Source organism: Geotrypetes seraphini, chromosome 2 (genome assembly GCF_902459505.1).
Source record: "Geotrypetes seraphini chromosome 2, aGeoSer1.1, whole genome shotgun sequence".
In the NCBI taxonomy this organism is placed as follows: Eukaryota; Metazoa; Chordata; class Amphibia; order Gymnophiona; family Dermophiidae; genus Geotrypetes; species Geotrypetes seraphini.
This window is the reverse complement of record NC_047085.1, coordinates 472,117,343-472,136,676: the sequence shown is the minus strand read 5'-3', so window position 1 is coordinate 472,136,676 and position 19,334 is coordinate 472,117,343. Positions and strand designations below refer to the sequence as shown.

General features: G+C 42.5%; 1 protein-coding gene across 5 annotated transcripts in view; it reads right to left on the bottom strand.

Annotated features, from left to right (window-relative positions):
• Positions 1-19,334, bottom strand: part of PRKAG2 (protein kinase AMP-activated non-catalytic subunit gamma 2) — a 642,927-nt gene that overhangs the window by 526,635 nt on the left and 96,958 nt on the right. The window contains exon 2 of one of the 5 annotated variants that reach the window (XM_033931677.1): positions 5,117-5,296. The exons of the other annotated variants lie outside the window; for them this stretch is intronic. Within the exon in view, the coding sequence (XP_033787568.1) occupies positions 5,117-5,155 (39 nt within the window). The 5' untranslated portion in view covers positions 5,156-5,296. The remainder of the gene's footprint in view (positions 1-5,116; positions 5,297-19,334) is intronic. 5 annotated transcript variants of the gene reach the window in all.

Here is a 19,334-nt window from a genome sequence, read left to right as displayed (position 1 = left end):
AGCCCTGCCCCCACAAAGCCCTCTCTTCTTCCGGATGAGCTCCAGCCACGTCTGGAGGGTCTGAAGCATGTGTGTGATGTCATCCACGAATGCTCAGAGGCCCTCCAGATGCAGCTGGAGCTCGTCAGGGCTTTCTAAGACCCAGACAAGTGCTGGGTTTTGGAAAGTCTGTCTGGGAGCCTGGACAGTCCTCATCAGGATGGTGCCCCATGCCACACAGCCAAGAAATGCCTTACCTGGTTCAAAGAGAACAAGGCTGAGTTGCTGGACTTGCCAGAAAACAGCCCAGATCTCAACCCCATTGATAACCTCTGAGCCAGATTAAAGAGAGCAGTAGCAGCAAAGTGACTGTCCGATAAATATCAGCCGATAGCAGCAATAATCAACTCCTGATTCCAAATACCATATATACTTAAATATAAACTGAGATTTTTGGGCCAAAAAATGGCCCAATCCCTCCCTCTCCCAAGGTGAGGTATTGGGTCCTGTCCCGGCTGGCTGTAAAATCACCTCTTAGTTTTTTCCCTTCCACCCTGCTGTAGAATCAATGCATGCCCCCTGCCTCCCTGATGTAGAAACACACCCCCTCCCTCCCTCCCTCCCTCCCTCCGAAAAGCAGCATAGGCCTCACCCCAGGCCTACCTTAATCATTGGTTGTCCAACAGGGGTGAGTCAGGACAGGTGTGATCCTCTTATGCTCCTGCCCAAGCAGTCTTGCTGAAAAAAATGGTTGCCTGCATCTTGTGAACTGCTGGAGGAACTCGTGTTCCCTCTAAGGTGAGCGCATGAGCGATCGCTCACTATTTTCAGTGGCGTCGCTCATACGCTTTCTCCTGTCGCTCACTCGAGGGCAGGCGAAGGTGAGAGGAAGCGGAGGCGGCCTGTATTTTAAAGTTGAAAGATGCAGCGGCGGCTCCTCTCAAGATCCACGACTGCATCGGACTTCCGATGCAGGTGGGGATTCGTGAGAGGAGCCGCTGCCATGTCTTCAGTGTCGTACCAAGGGGGGCGGGGGGCCGTCCGCCTCGGTTGTGCACCCGCCCTAAGGCTGCAGTCGGAGAGGAAGTTTGGGCCAGCCAATCGCTGCCTGGCTGGGCGGAACTTCCTCTCCGACGGCAGAATTGACATCGGGGGATTGCTGGTCGGCCCGGTGGGAAGCAGAGAGAGCTTGGGGCAGCCGCGGCAGTGGCTTTGGGGCCTGTTTCCCCCGATGGTTGCGGTGGTGGCTTTGGGGCCTGTTTCCCCCGATGGTGGCAGCAGTAGCTTTGTGGAGGTTAGGGAGAAAGAAAGGGGGCAGGCAGGGAGACAGAAGGGAAATAGAAAAAAAGAAAGGGGGCATCAATAGAGAAAAAAGAAAGAAAGGGCAGGGAGAGAGGAAGAAAAAGTTGGGGGAGGGAATGAGGTCTGGAGGAGAGGAAGCATACAGACTGAAAGAAGGGAAGAAAGATTGGATGCACAGTGAGAAGATGAAAGTGCAACCAGAGACTCATGAAATCACCAGACAAGGTAGGAAAAATGATTTTATTTTAAATTTAGTGATCAAAATGTGTCTGAATTTATATATGCTGTCTATATTTTGCACTATGGCCCCCTTTTACTAAATCGCAATAGTGTTTTTTAGCGCAGGGAGCCTATGAGCGTCGAGAGCAGCGCTGGGCATTTAGTGCAGTTCCCTGCGCTAAAAACTGCTATTTTGGTTTAATAAAAAGGAAGGGGGGTATATTTGTCTATTTTTGTATGGTTGTTACTGAGGTGACAATGCATAGAGTCATCTGCCTTGACCTCTTTGAAAAAAACCCAGAATAGGAATGTAATTAACATTTTCTCAGCATATAGTGTGCTTTGTGTTTTTTAATTTTATTGTTGGTAGATCATTTTGACTTGGTCATTTCAAAGTAGCTCGCAAGCCCAAAAAGTTTGGGCACCCCTGAGCTAGAGCATTGAAACTGTGTATTTCTATTTTATCTCCCTTTTACAAAACTGTGAAGCGTTTTTTAGCGCCAGCCGTGGTGGTAGCAGCGCTGATGCTCAGAATTCTATGAGCGTCAGAGCTGTTACCACCGTGGCTAAAATCCACACTACAGTTTTGTAAAAGGGTGAGGGGTTAGTTTGTGATGACATATTCCATACTAGGCGAAGGTGTTTTCTGTGTTCTGTGTGTTCGAAAGACATAGTTAGGATTGACGGTGTAGGATTGATCTGTGCTGGTCTGGCTTGTTTAGTTTTACAATGGGTGTATTGATGTACTACTCACTGTAATATGTAAGATGCTGCCTTTTCCTAGGTACTCATGTGTGACGTGCGGCTTTTTACTAAAAATCATGTTTTTCATACAGATGGGGGGGTGCCAAAAAATGATGGGCCCCGGGTGTTACATATGCTAGGTACGCCACTGTATGTAAAGATACTTGAAAGCTGGCGAAGCAAAAACTTTAAGTAAATTGTTATTCTTCTAAGTTTTGAGTATTTAACCCTCCCACAATCTCACGGGCACTCGTTTCAAGTTTATTGAGATTTTGATTTAAACACCATATCAAATATTTTCAATGCGTATAACAAAAATAAATTTGGGGAAATAAATAAAACCATTTGAACAATAAACATACAAACATATCCATAGATGATTAAAAATACATAAGGAGTACAAGGATAAACTACATTTGTTTAAAAATGCGTCCTCCGTGCCTGCTCATAAATTTGTGGAGTATGTAACTTGTCGCTCATGCATATTTTTTTTTTGCACACACCTCATCAATCCTTAGAGGGAACATTGCTCGTGACAGCCATTTTTTCAGCAAGACTACACGGGCAACAGTGTAAGAGGATTGCTCCTGCCCCGATTCACCTTGCTAGACTAACAGTGATTAAGATAGGTCCGTGGTGAGGCCTATGCTGCTTCTCTGAGGGAGGGGGCATGTGGTGATTCTACAGCAGGGAGGGAACGCACATTGATTCTACAGGAGGGAGGAAGCAAGGTGGCGTGTACTGATTCTTCAGCAGGGAGGGGGCACACATTGATTCTACAGCAGGGAGGGAAGGACTGCGGCGATTCAACAGCCAGCTGACAGCTGGGACAGGACCCAAGACCTCACTTCGGGGGAGGGAGGGATCGCTTCCATCCCAATTTGGCTCTCCACACCACTAGACCACCAGGATTTAAAGTGGACCCGGGAAAAGGCCAGCGCTAGGTTCAGGAGGGGCGGGTAGATGTACAGCTGGGTAGCCCTTGAATATAAACCCTTGGTTTATATTTAACATTTTTTCCCTAAAAAAGGGGAGCAAATGTTATTTTGGTTTATATTCGGATCAGTTTATATTTGAGTATATACGGTAATAACACCTAATGATCCTCAAAGACTTGTGGATAGTATGCTAAGAAAATGTGAGGCAGTAATCAAGGCTAAGGGATACCAAACACTACTAGTGAGACTGATAAAGTCATCGGATAACTGGGAAAATTATCATTGTTAGCATGGGTAGCTTATAAACAGCGTTATTTTTGTGAAATATGCCAAATATTATACTGATCTTGTTAAGTGATAACAGAGTTTCTGTTATTAGTTGAAAATGTATGCACTAAATACAATTATTATGTTATAGCCATGTTTTATTTTTAAACGTAATACCTAAAATGTTAAGTGTTTCCACAATTTTGGCCACTAGTGTAGGTTTCACATCATCTGCACTTGTAGGTACAGGGGAAGGAAGGAATGGGGCAGGAGGAGGGACGCTTTGCTCAGATTTCTTCCTACTGGGGGGGGCCACCTAGCTTTTCTCCGGTTAGGCTTGCAGCAGTGAACTGGCCCAGAGAATATGAAGAGCGAGTGCGAGCGAGGCTTTAACTAGGTGTGGCACGCTTCTAGAGTGAGACTTGGATATCTCTGGCATCTAGAAGGTGGGCAGAATCATGACCCCTTTGCAAGCTACAATCCTGAGATGAATGAAGGTGACAGAGGTATGCCATGACACCGAGTTAGGCGCTGGTAAATTAGGCCCAGTAAAAAACTTGGCCTAATATCCCAGCGCCTACTTCCAGGAGGTGATGTCTAAAGCATGCCTAGGTGCCTCTAGGCGTGATTCTATAAATGGCGCCTAGCAGCTGAATGACAACCGCGCCAAGTGGCGCCACTTATAGAATTAGTATTCATATACCACTTATAGCCTAAGTGGTTTACATTCAGGTACTTAAGCATTTTTCCCCGTCTGTTCCAGTAGGCTCACAATCTATCTAATGTACCTGGGGCAATGGAGGGGGATTAAGTAACTTGCCCAGGGTCACAAAAAGCAGTGTGGATTTGAACTCACAACCTTACAGGTGCTGAGGCTATAGCTCTAACCACTGCGACACTCTCCCCAATAGGGTTAATTTAAGTAATATTTCACCTTAACCATCAACCCCTTTCTATTAATTACTGTAGAAACATTTTGATTATCCGTCCAGCCACAACATCAGTCTCACCTTAATGGCATGGAATAAAATTATTTTCTCTCCTATCCATAAAGTTTCTCTATAGCCAGTGACTTCTCCCTGACACAAAAACAACAGCACACTGCGGGCCTAATTTATTACAGGTTTTTCCCCATAGACACCAAATGGGAGAGAGAGCTCTTGATGAAAACAGGCCCTCTCTCTCTCTCAGCATGCTATTTTCACCTGTGCAATGCTCTCTGCTCAGAGTTTCTTATGCTTCCATGTAAACTCTTGAACCCTGCATTTTGGTAAACAGATATGATCACACCTTTCTAAAAACCCTGACCCCCCCCCTCTTTCCATAAACTGATACACCCAGAATTCGTTTAAAATACACATCTTTAGATGACTATAAAAATTCTGAACAAACATGTCTGAACAACAGGAGAAAGATACTGCACAACGTTGCAGCATTTTATATAAGGTCTCGTTCTAAAACACCAACAACAAAATAATTCTGTGACTGCCAGTTGTCTGAAACCCAAAATAAAACCCTAAAACAGTAATGTTCGTTACAGGCTGCACACACCACATGTTTTCTCAGCTGAATTTGTTATATTTACTCTTGTCTGATTGAAATCTAGCAGTTTTCGCATGAATGCTTGCCATACAATGCAAAATACATGTACAAATGTCAAAACTTACAGCTCGGAAAAATCCCGGGGCCTGGCTGGAAAGGTCCATAGAAAATGCATTAAAGCAGGCAAATGAGCTGAAGCACTTCAGCCTCTGCTACTCACGCTGCTGCAGCAGCAGCAACAGATGGAAACAACGCTGGGTGTGTTCCTGATTATCGGCGCTGCTCGACAGGAGGGAGGCGGGATGCTATAGGCAAAAAAAAAACAAAATGTTACCCGGGCATCTTGGAGATGCAAATAGAGCTCACCAACCTGACACCGAAACTCTCTTGAGTGCAAGAAAACTGTACTGCTGCTTACCCAGATAAATAACAATGCACATGGAAAGGTGAAATGCTTTTCGTTCAAGTGCGTAGTCTGTAAAAGTTGAGTGCTGCTAATTACTGGGCTAGAAATCGGAATGGCCCACCGTCTCTGAAGAATTTCAGGGAGCACAAGGTCAGTTAACCCTTTGCTTTCTACAGCCAGGCGCACTCTGGGTATCTATGCAGAAAAGAGAAGTAGGACGTTCTAGCTGCTAGGTTTTTTTTATTGGGGGGAGGGGGGTAGTGGCAACACAGTACTGAAGGGAGGCAATATTCACTCAGCTCTTTTAGGTCCTCGAAGGGGGGGGGAGTTCTTCAGAATTCCAGCTGCTATATATTAAATATCTAGGTTGCTCTGTCTATCTGCAGTTTTGTGTGGAGCCCAAACAACAGCAAATGATCCGCAGTATTTGGCCACACAAATTTAATTATAAGAAAATAATGTGTTGTTGCTCAAGGAAAAAAAAAAAGTCATCTATTTCCTCAGGAGTAACACCTGGAGAGTTCATTGTTGGAGTGCTCCCACTAGTTGGACTGCCAGAAATACTATCTGGTATGTGACATACTCTAAACATCTGTATCAAGGAGGCTTGCTTTCTTAACCTTGGCCTGCTATGGAAAATGAAGCAATGTCCCCGCTAAAATATATAGCATGTGAGCATATCCAGAACCCTCTCGTTTGTCCCAGCCCCTGGACCGTATAAATGGCAACCAAATTGCACACTATCCTGAGATCTTGGTGCAAATAAATTAATGGGCCAGTAACAATCAATAAATTGGCTATTAACAATCAATTATTGATATTAACTGGCACGAATTTAAGATTAAGATCCATGCTGAAATCCTCTTGCGTGAGTTTGGATATGGGAGGGGTTACGGGTGGGTTAGGGGTGTTCCAAAGGACTACATGTGTTGTTGTAGAATTTGGAGGTTGCGCGCCCAAGTTGGGCACCAGGATTTAAAGAATAACACTGAGCATGAATTCTTCCCTATGCCACATGTTCAGGCCCTTATAGAATAGCATTTAGGTGTTTTGCTGTCACTTAAGCATGCTGTCACTTAAACTTGGCCACGAAAATGACAGTATTCTCTACACTTATGTCCTCAAGGGTGTCAGGTCAAAAGCGCGCCGGGACAAAGGCACGCCCAGACAATTGAACGCAGCGCATGCCGCCGCGCCACTCTAAATTACTGTTTTTAGTGCTCCGACGGGGGTGTGTGGGGGGGAACCCCCCCACTTTACTTAATAGACATCGCGCCACGTTGTGGCACTGAAAACTTCACTTTTTCCCTGTTTTTAGGGAAAAAGTTAAGTTTACAGTAAAATGTGGAGGGTTACAACCCCCCAAGCCCCCTATAACGCCGGCGCAATGTCTATTAAGTAAACTGGGGGGGTTCCCCAACAAAATCCCCCGTCGGAGTCCCTAAAAACTGTAATTTAGAGCGGTGTGGCAGCGCGCGCTGCGCTCAATTGTCGGCGCGCACTTTTGTCTTTCGCGCCATTGTCTATGAACCATCCTCAAGTGGTGTGGAAATTTGGGTGGCCTTATAAAACTGCCTCCGTAACTGTCAGACTCCTCCACACAATCCCCAAACCACAAACCATTCTGAAATCTGTGATAAATTCCCTAATCCCTATTTGTCCCATTTGTCTGTTTTGATTAGATTGTATGTTCTATCGAGCAGGGATTGTCTCTTACGTGTTTAATGCGTATGTCTGGCAGCGCGATTGAAATAAGTAGAACACTTCTCCCTCCATATTCGCTGTGATAGGGTATTAACAGAACCGCAAATTCAGAAAAACCGCGAATAACTTTTTCATATGATATTCGCTGTTTTCTATTAAAAACCATCGTGAATATGGTGAAACCGTGAATAACATGGCGGGAGACCTGGCCTGTTCCTGAAGGAGAGGCAAAACACGGTGAAGAAAGTGCTGGGAATCTGCGATTTTCTCTGTAAACACTTGGAATCAGCGATTTCTCTATGCAAGCTGATGTCATTTGGGGGGAAGGAACCAGCAAGCTAAAAACCGCAAATAATCGAAACCGTAATTGCTGAAACCGCGAATACGGAGGGAGGAGTGTATTAGTAAAACTGTGGATACCGTGAATATGTAAGTTCCAGTATCACTTCTCAGGATATAACAATAGCTTACAATGATTTCTTTTTCTCTTTTCTACTTTTAAAAGGCTTCAGCGGTGTCACTCAATGCTCAACTTTATTTTATTGCAATGAGATTCACACGCCCACCTCATCATCAACCTTTTAGTTCTCATTTAAACTTTTAAATTCTTAATTTAAACATCAAATGTCTCTATTACCATCCAATAATTTTTATAATAAATGTCTGTTGGCCAGGGGGGAATATGTCCAACATGTTTCGCAAAAAAAAAAAAAACTGGCCGATGGACAAACTGCTTTAAAGATAAGTTTAAATGTATTATAAAAATTGTTGGATGATATTAGAGACATTTGATATTTAAAAGAATTTAAAAGCTTAAATGAGGACGAGGCGGTTGTGTGAATCTCATTGCAATGAAATAAAGTTGAGCATTGAGTGCCTCTGCTGAAGCCTTCTAAATGTAGAAAAGAGGGAAAGAAATCATTGAAAGCTATTGTTGTAGCCTGAGAAGAGATACTGGGATTTAAGGGGGTCTTGGGATAAAAGTTGCAAGTGCATATTATATCTTGATATGAATATGTAAGTAGCAGCTTTTCTAAAATCGCAACTTACACGCATTGAGTCACTTACATGTTATATAAATCTACTACTTACAGATGCAAAGGCCGCACCAGCCTTCTAAAATGGAATCCATTATTTGGAAAAATTAACTTGGGTTTTTTCTAACTGGAAAAGCACAGCGTTATGAGAAGCTTACAGGAATTAGATTGGAAAGGCAAGATGGGCCTAGTTCTCTCTGCTTCTGTGTTAGGCTTTATTTACACTGTACATCCCAAGCACTGAAACATTTCAAAACCATGTTTACAGCAGTCCTGTCCTGCTGGATTCATGCCAGAAGGTCACTTTAGACAAGGTGATGTTATTTGTGAGGTTAAATTGTAACCAAAACGACAAACACCTTAACCCTGATCTTTTCAAAATACAGAAACAGAGAAAAATAAAGGCAGATAAAGACCATATGGCCTATCGAGTGTGTCCATTCATGCCGTCTACTATCCCTTACTCTCTCTTAGAGATTCTATGTACTTGTTCCAAGTTTGTATGAAGTCAGATGCAGTCTCCTTCTCTACCACGTCCACTCGGAGGCCATGCCACAAATTCACTATCCTTTCCGAGAAGAAGTCTTTCTTCAGGTTGCTCCTAGATCTGTCCCTTTTCACCTTCATCCTTTTTATATTGCATTTTTGAAATTTACATTTCCCATAATCATAAGAAGTAAAACAAGGAATTACAGCTCCACTACTAGAATACAAATACAAAAAGAACCGAACACAAATCCAGCCCACATCAAAAGAGAAAAAGGATATTTAACAAATTAGGCAAATTCAAACAGTAATCAAACAAGACCCCCAAAGGCTACATACATCATGTGACAACTATTAGAAATGGCTCAAACATGTCCAGGATACAACAAGCACATAGCGGCTCTTAACTAAAATTTGCATGAAACTTTAATTAATGGGTTTTTTAATGTTTTTAAATTGAATTTTAAGCTCTATTTAAAAAAAAAAAAAAAATTGTTTCATGCAAATTTCAGTTAGATGTCGTCGATCTAAGCACCTAATGGCACCTAACTTAGGCATCATTTATAGAATCTGGTCCAAAGTGCCTTAAGGAGGGGAAAGGGCAGATTTCTCAGGGGGAAAAATGGGAAGAGTGAAGCTGCTGCATGTCTACAATCTCAACAGGGAATTAACTGGGGGTGGTGCATGGTGGAACTTTGAATGCAAGAAGCCAGTGTAAGTAGGATATAAGACCCACATTCCAGACTCATTCTACCTGTTTAGTCCAAAGGGTCAGAGCACGTGTAGTTGTGAATTTTGACTCCCAGAGAAAGGATGTCCTGAAGAAGTGAATGGCTGCAAAGCCTGATGAGTGACAATGTAGGGAGCCACTTTGTCAAGGGAGCAGAGAGGTGCTTTATATTCCCTAGCAAGAGAATTGCCTTACTGCTTATTGGAGAATGAGGAATTTGGGGCTTATTAGAAGTCCCTAGGGTTTAAAGGCACATACAGAGGAGCAAAAAGGGTTCAAGACCTGTCCAGCTGAGAAAAGAGCACAGGAGATGCAGGCAAGCAGAGAAGAAGACACAACACAGAAGAAGAAGGCGTGGGATAGGCATGTGGAATCTCTTAGAGAGAGGAAGAGATAATGGTTACTGCAGATGGGCAGACTGGATGAACCATTTGGCCTTTATCTGTCATCATGTTTCTATAATCATAAAGCACTATGACATCACAATGCAGGTGTAAAGAGCCTTAGCCAATAGGGAGAGGAGAGCAAAGAAGAAAACATACCACAGAAGAAGGCGTGGGACAGGCACATGGGATCTCTTAGAGAAAGGAGGAGATAATGGTTACTGCGGATGGGCAGACTGGATGGGCCATTTGGCCTTTATCTGTCATCATGTTTCTATAATCATAAAGCACTATGACATCACAATGCAGGTGTAAAGAGCCTTAGCCAATAGGGAGAGGAGAGCAGCGAAGAAAACATACCACAGAAGAAGGCATGGGACAGGCACATGGGATCTCTTAGAGAAAGGAGGAGATAATGGTTACTGCGGATGGGCAGACTGGATGGGCCATTTGGCCTTTATCTGTCATCATGTTTCTATAATCATAAAGCACTATGACATCACAATGCAGGTGTAAAGAGCCTTAGCCAATAGGGAGAGGAGAGCAGCGAAGAAAACATACCACAGAAGAAGGCATGGGATAGGCACATGGGATCTCTTAGAGAAAGGAGGAGATAATGGTTACTGCGGATGGGCAGACTGGATGGGCCATTTGGCCTTTATCTGCCATCATGTTTCTATGTTTCTAGACCAAGGACTGTAAATATTTTCAGCACAGTGGATTCTGTTTGAAATTACCGTATTTGCCGGCGTATAAGACGACTTTTTAGTACCTTAAAATCCTCCCCAAAGTCGGGGGTCGTCTTATACGCCGGGTACAGTTTACATGCCCTTACTTGCAGGGCTGGATGTACTCAGTCGCGCGGCTCTTCTTCTCCCTACCTTCTCTGCTTGCAGCACAGAGCCGAACGGAAGTCTTCCCGACGTCAGCGCTGACGTCGGAGGGGAGGGAGGGCTTAAACAAAGCTTAAACAAAGCCCTCCCTCCCTCCGACGTCAGCGCTGACGTCGGGAAGACTTCCGTTCGGCTCTGTGCTGCAGGCAGGGCAGGTAAGGAGAAGGAGAGTAGCCTCGCGGTTCGAGTGGCTACCAAGAGAGAGGGGCGGCCGCCCCGCCCCGGTTGCAGCACAGCTGGCCAGGTTCCCTTACTTTTGTGGCACTTCCCCGACCGACCGATAACAGCCCGGGTCCGACAATCCTCCCTGCCCTGTAGCCGCGAATCTAAATACCTTCTTACAGCAGCTGTAAGAAGGTAATTTAGATTCGCGGTTAAGGGCAGGGAGGTTTGTCGGACCGGGGCTGTTGTCGGTCGGTCGGGGAAGTGCCACAAAAGTAAGGGAACCTGGCCGGCTGTGCTGCACCCGGGGCGGTAGAGAAGGTGTGCGGAAGAAGGGGTCGTCTTATACGGCGAGTATAACACAAAACTCTATTTTTTAACTAAAAGTTGGGGGGTCGTCTTATACGCCCAGTCGTCCTATACGCCGGCAAATACGGTACTTTACTTTTTATGGACTCTGTGGGCTCCTTTTACTAAGGTGCGCTAGCGTTTTTAGCGCGCGCTAACCAAGCGCTAAATGAAAAATACTAACGCAAGCTCTATGGAGGCGTTGGCGTTTAGCGTGTGCGACATTGTAGCGCGCGCTAAAACCGCTAGCGCACCTTAGTAAAAGGAGCCTTGTATCTTATGCATATTTCTTTTGTTCCTGTGGAGGGCCCAATGACTGGATATTTTTATTTTAATGCTGATTTGTGCTGAGAGGTGAGAGGCTGATATGCACAGATGGGGGAAGGGACCTCGGGATGATAGTGTCTGAGGATCTGAAGGCAACAAAACAGTGTGGCAAGGTGGTGGCTGTAGCCAGAAGGATGCTGGGCTGTGTAGAAAGAGGCATAACCAGCAGAAGAAAGGAGGTGTTGATGCCCCTGTACAGGTCACTGGTGAGGCCCCATCTGGAGTACTGTGCTCAGTTTTGGAGGCCGTATCTGGCTAAGGATGTAAAAAGACTTGAAAGGGTTCAAAGAAAAGCAACGAAAATGGTAGGGGGTCTGTGCCAATAGATGTACAAGAAGAGATTGGAAGACCTGAGTATGTAGAGGAGAGGAGGGAAGGAGGAGATATGATTAAGACATTTAAATACTTTGAATGTTTTACTACAGAAACAAATCTTTTCCAGAGAAAGAAAATGGTAAAACTAGAGGACATGAATTGAGGTTGCAGGAAGTAATGCCCGGAAATTATTTTTCACGGAGAGGGTGATGAATGCCTGGAATACCCTCCTGAGGGAGGTGGTGGAGATGAAAACAGTGACGGAATTTTTAAAAAGTGTGGAATGAACAAAGAGGATCTCTAATTAGAAAATGAATGGTATAAAACAAACCAAGGCCAGTACTGGGCAATCCTGCATGGTCTGTGTCCCATCCATATATGGTGACTTGGTTTAGAATGAGCTGGGGAGGGCTTTGATAGACACTCCAAAGACAGGATGATTAGGATAGGCTGGCAACTCCAGCAGTAGGAACCTAAAGACAGTACTCCCCCAATATTTACGGGGCTTCCATTCCAGGAACCCCCGCAAATGTTGAAAAACTGTGGATACGGTTTTTAGCGGGGGAGACAGGAGAGGGCAGCCGGATTGCTGGCGAGTGAAGGAAATCACTCGCGATATTCTATGACCGCCTCTTCCTGTACTAAAGTCGGGCCTTACCAATCAGGAGCTGTGTGTCAAAGCAACTCCTGATTGGTGAGGCCCGATTTTAGTACAGGACGACACGTTCGGAGCATACAGCGAGTGATTTCCTTCACTCGCTGGTGCTCCAGCTGCCCTCTCCTGTCTCCCCTGCTGCTCTCTCCTGCCCGGTCATTTGCAGTCAGAAAATACCGCGAATGACTGGGACCACAAATTCGCGGTGGAACACAGTACTGGGCAGACTTTTATGGTCTATTACCCAGAAATATTAAAGAAAAGACAATTTAACCATGAAAAGTATAATGAGTGTGACTATTGGGCAAAATGGATGGGTCATTCAGGTCTTTACCTGCTGTCATTTACTATGTTACTATGCTTTGCCTCCCTCAATTAATTTTTCTGTCTGGGTTCAGTGTGGCTGTCCAGAGATTATATAGAGTCTATACACAAGGTCAGCAGAAGCCCTGTATAAATATACATTTTTAGGAGAAGTTGATTTTGCTGCTACAGTCAACATGCGCTGTTTGTACCTGACCCAGGGGTCATCCTCAGCCCCAGAGAATCAGGGACCCAGCTGCATTAGATTCTTGTCTTACAGTATATAGTAAAGGCTTAAGGGCATTCTTAAATAGTAATGAGGATAAGAATGTCACCCATTTAATGTCCCCAAGACCTAAAATAGGCAAATAATCTATTATTGATCGACATATGGACAGGCGAGTCACTGTATATATTTTAAAGAAAATGGAATAGACTTTTTTTGAGTCACGAAAAAATGTACCAGAACAAAACATGAAATAAAAAATATTCTCATTTGATTCTGTCAAATGCTTTTTTTTAGCACCCAGAGAGAGGGCGAAGATCAAGGCGTGTTGTGACTGTGCATAACTTACCTTCAATTAAGACACCCATTTATTTATGCCAATGACTTTGTACTATCTATCTTGGTCCCATCTATATATCTCAACTGCGCTTGCTCCCTGAGTTATCTTCAAAAAGATGTAAAAAGGATGGAGTCGATCCAGAGGAAGGCTACTAAAATGGTGCGTGGTCTTCGTCATAAGGTCTATGGGGACAGACTTAAAGATCTCAATCTGTATACTTTGGAGGAAAGGAAGGAGAAGGGAGATATGATAGAGACGTCTAAATATGTAATGTAAATGCGCATGAGTCGAGGCTTTTTTCATTTGAAAGGAAGCTCTGGAATGAGAGGGCATAGGATGAAGTTAAGAGGTGATAGGCTCTGGAGTAATCTAAGGAAATATTTTTTTACAGAAACTAAACTAAACTAAACCTTGGGTTTATATACCGCACCATCTCCACGAATGTGGAGCTCGGCACGGTTTACAGGAAGAATCAAGTTTCAAGTTTATCAAGTTTATTATGTAATTTGATTAATCGCCTATTCTACATTCTAGGCGATATACAATCAATAATGAATAAATAAAAACTTGGGGTAGTTATTACATAGACAAATAAAATTACATAATTACAAAAACTTACAATCATGAAACATTAGGAAAACGATATTTAAAGGGTTACATTATGTATCAAATTTTATATTTCAGGATTACAACAATAGGGAGGGAATAAAAGCATAAATAAGAAAATAAAAGATTAAGAAAGATTATAAAGTTGTTTATTAACTAAAAACATCATTGAATATTAACTAAAAGCATCATTGAATAAGAAACTTTTAAGCTTAGTCTTAAAATTAACTAAGTTCTTTTCTTCTCTTATATAAATAGGAAGATTATTCCAAGATTGTGGTGCGGTCACTGAAAAAATAGTAAGCCGTCTAGTGTTTATAACTTTCAATGATGGAATAGCCAATAGATGTTGGTCCTGAGATCTAAGTGTTCTTGTAGTTATATAGGGAATTAGAACTCTAAAAATAAAAGCTGGGGTTTGGGACATTATTGATTTGAACGTAAGCAAACAAATTTTATATAGAATACGATGTGCCACGGGAAGCCAGTGGGATTCTTTAAGTAAAGGAGTGACGTGGTCGAATTTCTTAGCTTTATAAATTATTTTTATGGAAGCGTTCTGTATGATTTGAAGGCGTCTAATTTCTTTTTGGGATATGCCCATGAACAAAGCATTGCAATAATCTAATTTGGAAATGATTAGGGAATGTATTAGGATATTTAAAGATTTTTCGCATAAGAATTTTGCAACAGATCGAATTTGGCGTAATCTAAAAAAGGTAGATTTGACCACATTGCTTATATGATCGTGGTATGATAATTTAGTGTCGAATGTTATACCTAGGATCTTAATATTTTGGTGAATCAGCAGAGGAGTATGATTAATAGAAAGAAAGATGAGAGAGGAACTACAGTGGAGAGATTAAAGAGTTAGGTGTAAAGAGGGAAGGTGAGAGGCCTAAGAGGGGGGAAGTGTTACAGTTTTGAGAATAGCCAGGTTTTTAGGTGTTTGCGGAAGAGTTGGAGGGAGAGCTTGAGGTTCGGAGAGGGGAGGTGAGGTTATTCCAGATCCCAGTGATTCTAAAGGGGAGGGATGACCCAAGTTTGCCTACATGGGAAATACCTTTTATGGAAGGGAAGGATAGTTTAAAAATTTGGGAGGATCTGGAGGAAGTAGGGGTTGGGGAGTTCCAGGATAGAGGGATAACGGCAGGAAGGATGCCATGTAGGATCTTGTAGGCCAGACATGCACATTTGAAGTGGATCATGGGGATTACTGGGAGCCAATGGAGCTTACACAGGAGTGGTGAGACGTGATCAAATTTGCTTTTCGCAAAAACAAGCTTAGCTGCGGCGTTCTGAATCCGCTGAAGTCTGTGGAGGCTTTTCTTGGTTAGGCTGAGGTAGATAGAATTGCAATAATCCAATCTGGAGAGGATGATGGATTGTACTAGGACTGCAAAGTGTTTTTGGTGAAAATAGGGTCTGACTTTCCTTAGCATGTGAAGGCTGAAGAAGCATTTCTTCACCAGGGATTGGAGATGTTCGTTGAAGGATAGAGAAGAGTCTAAGGTGACACCCAGAACTTTGCTTGAGAACTCGAGCTGTAATGGGGGGCCGGTGGACAATGGGATGGAGGAAGGTAGATGGTCTAATTTTTGGCCGAGCCAAAGGAGTTTTGTTTTGGACTCGTTTAGTTTCATATGCATTGTGAATGACCAGGATTGGAGGTTCTTTATGCATGAGGATATGTTCGTGATAGATGTGTGGAACAGTCTCCCGGAAGAGGTGGTGGAGACAGAGACTGTGTCTGATTTCAAGAAAGCCCGGGATAGTCACATGGGATCTCTTTGAGAGAGGAAGAGATAATGGTTACTGCGGATGGGCAGACTGGATGGGCCATTTGGCCTTTATCTGCCATCATTATTCATTGGTTATAAGTGCACTCTGGGGTGCCCTGGTATTGTATTTTTTTGTTGTTTGCTTCAATAAAAATTTTTCAAACCTAAAAAACTTTAATTCTAATGTGCATCTGTTAAGGTTTTTCATTTGTAGTGTGCTAATATCATGCATATTGTTTTTATGTTATATTAATGTTTATCTGGCATCATTTTTACTCCACTGACATTCATTATACTTCTGTGTTATAATACTTTTATAATGCTGCTAAACGTGTATTACTGTATCATGATAGACCTATTATAAGGATTCAATATGCCATCTTCAAGATCAACTCAATTATTGTATTTATGCTTATATTTGATAATTTTTCCATTACTAATCTGCTAAAAAAAATTGTAAGTTTTATGTTAAGCTGTACTTGCTGTGCACTACTTTGGATAAAAATCTTCATAAAGGCAATTAATAAATTCCACTTGTATTAAGTTCTCAATATGTGCAAACTTGATGTATATAATTCAACCACATATGAAAACTAAGGCTGAATTATCCTTCCAATGGGTGATAATTACTTTTAGTACACTAGATATGAGAAAGTCAAACAAATTGGAGTCTGCAGATGAAAGCTCATTTCATAGGCTAAGGATTCCCAAATAACTATTTCTTTAAAAATTGAATTATATTCTTATTCTAAATGAGGTCTCACCAGAGTCTTATACAGGGGCATCAATATCTCCTTTTTTCCTACTGGCCATACCTCTCTCTCTGTGCACCCTACCAGCCTTCTAGTTTTCGCCATCATCTTTTCGACTTGAATGGCCACCTTTAGATCATCACTTCCATGTCCTGCTCCTCTTTTGTGCACAACATTTCTTCACCCCCTAAACTGTACCTCAGGTTTCTGCAGCCTAAATGCATGACCCTACATTTCTTAGCATTACATTTTAGCTGCCAAATTTCAGACCATTCTTCTTCCTCATGTTTATTCACACCATCAAGAGTGTCTACTCTATTGCAGATTTTGGTATCATCTGTAAAGAGGCAATGCTTCTCTCTCTCTCTCCTTCCAACCCTCCTTTCCTGTGGGGTTGGAAGGAGAGAGAGAGTGCTTCTTTTGTCTCTCTCTTCTTCCAACCTCTTCTCCTGCTGTTTGTCTCTCCCCTCCTATCCAGCACCATCCTACTCCAAGTTCTTTTTTCCAGCAGTCTCTCCTTTCTATAATGCTTCTCCAGCCTTCTCCCCTCCCTTCCCAATGTTGATTCTTCAGCCCTCCTTCCTCTGACCTCAGATACTGCTTCCCCTCAAGACCTCTCTCCTTCCCAGCCGCTGTAATTTTGAAATTTTGGGCAGCTGGCAGCAGCGAGGGGAACCTGCTGCCATCGGCCTGCCCTGGAAGCCACCTCTCTGCAGCAACTTCATGTTCCCATATAAGTGGGACCTGCAGAGAGACTGCTTCCAGACTAGACCAACTGTAGCAGGATCCCCTCACTGCCACTGCCCGAAGATTCAAAAGCGCAGCAGCCAGTGAAAAGGTAGTTTGGGGAGTCAAGAAAGCCAGCTAAACCTGGACAGACTCACCCATTTGAAAAAAAAACATCCAGACACCTGGATGGTTCTCTAAAAAAAGAGGGCACGTCCAGATTTTCCTGGACATATGGTAAACCTAGGTCAGTAGACCTACCTAAAATCAGGTCTATCTTTACCCACTAGGCTTTAGGCAACCAGCTGCAGAATTGGGTTAGCCAACTAAGTCTGCAGCAGCGAATTTTCCTCAGAAATTCAATATTGGTAGCCAGATACATTCCGACATTGAATATCTGGGATTGCTGCTGACTGCGCAAGGTAGCCAGGTCATAGTGATTATCTTTATATGTGACTAAACATTTGTATGGAAACTTAAGAAAGTTGCACTGATAACTAAGACCAATTTCGACTGTAAAAAAAACTTTTCTTTTTAACTGAGTTGATCTATCTGCATCTGGAAACATTCACAAAGCCTGACCACAAAAAAGGGATTGGGTTTTTTTGAGGAGAAAATATGCCTTTCCAAATTTAACAGTGCTGATTGCAAAACAACTATCAAAGCGGCTCTTTTCTTAATTGTTTTCTGAGAGGACTCCAGAAATTGTGATAAATCCAAACTATCAGGAGAATTAAGAGGATCCAGAGCTCCTTCATCTTTTTCTACTCTGGAGCTTTTTGAAAGATGGTACATAAATTAGTAATTATTTTTCCCACTGGGGGAATTGCAGGATTTCTTTATGATACAGTGCAGAGTGGTGATATTATTCCCTGCGTGGCAGTACATTTCTGCAACAAGACTCAGCTAAGTACTCTGCAAACAACAGTTCTGGATGAAATTTTCCATCAATTAAGTGGTATTATGAACTGTTATGAGGAAACATGAACTTTATATAGGATATTTATTACTATTTTTCTTTGATTTCTTGATTGAATTTGTGGTTTTGGACTTCTATTTTTCTATGAATTTTTGATGAATTTTTTCAACCTGTGGGTTTCAATATTAACTTTTCAACCTTCTTCAAGAACTTTTCAAACACTTTTATGCACTTTAGTGATAATTAATGCGATATCATGAAATTTTAAGGGGATGCAGTGGAGTACGTCAATCTTAGTATGAAATTGTTATGAGCACTTTACACTTCAATTATTATTGATTCTGATACCGTGGATTCTTGGAAGTTAATTTTTTTCATTTTTCACTGCTTTATTTTTTTATTTTATTTTTCCCCCGGTGTGATTGTTTGATCTTGATTTAAATAAGATTTGAATTGGATTGTTTGCACTTATTAGGACTAAATGATGTATGGGGCAGTTCTCATCTAGACTTACCGTATATCTGGTGCTGGTCACCTATGAGTTACTGCCCGAGCTCATAATCCCCCGTTTATATTCCGAGAGCTCATACTGATGTCCATTTATTAAAAGCATTTTTGATATACTATCATTTCTTCAAGGTCAAACACTCTTCCCGAGGGATTTAAATAGTTAGCCAACTATTGATTGAACAGTACATAGCAGCCACATAGTGAAGGAAGGAGCCACTTTCTTTATATGTTTGTTTCCTTTTCTGTTAAGAACATAAGAATAGATTTACCGGGTCAGACCAATGGTCCATCTAGTCCAGTATCCCGTATTCATGGAGGCCAATCTAAGTCACAAGTACCTGGCAAAAAACCAAACAGTAGCAGCGTTCCATGCCACTGATCCAAGGCAACGATATCACAAGAACTCAAAAAAAAGGGGGAAGAAACCCAAACAGTAAAAATCAATCTTCCCTAACCCTACAATAAGGATGCGGGGGAGAGACAGCTGCCGCCACAAGAAATAACAACATTTATTGTCAATATGTATGGTACGCGGGGAGTCCTCAGTCACACAGCTCGGAACGGGGATTACACAACCCCTGATACACCAGCTGTCACATTAATGTGCCCATATGGGCATACTGTGAAACATCCTTGGGCTCACCCGCCAGTGATTACATGTGTACTAGTGCACCAAAAAAAGTGTGCTAAAAGTGCAAATAATAATCAACAAATGGCAAAAACTGTCTCTACCC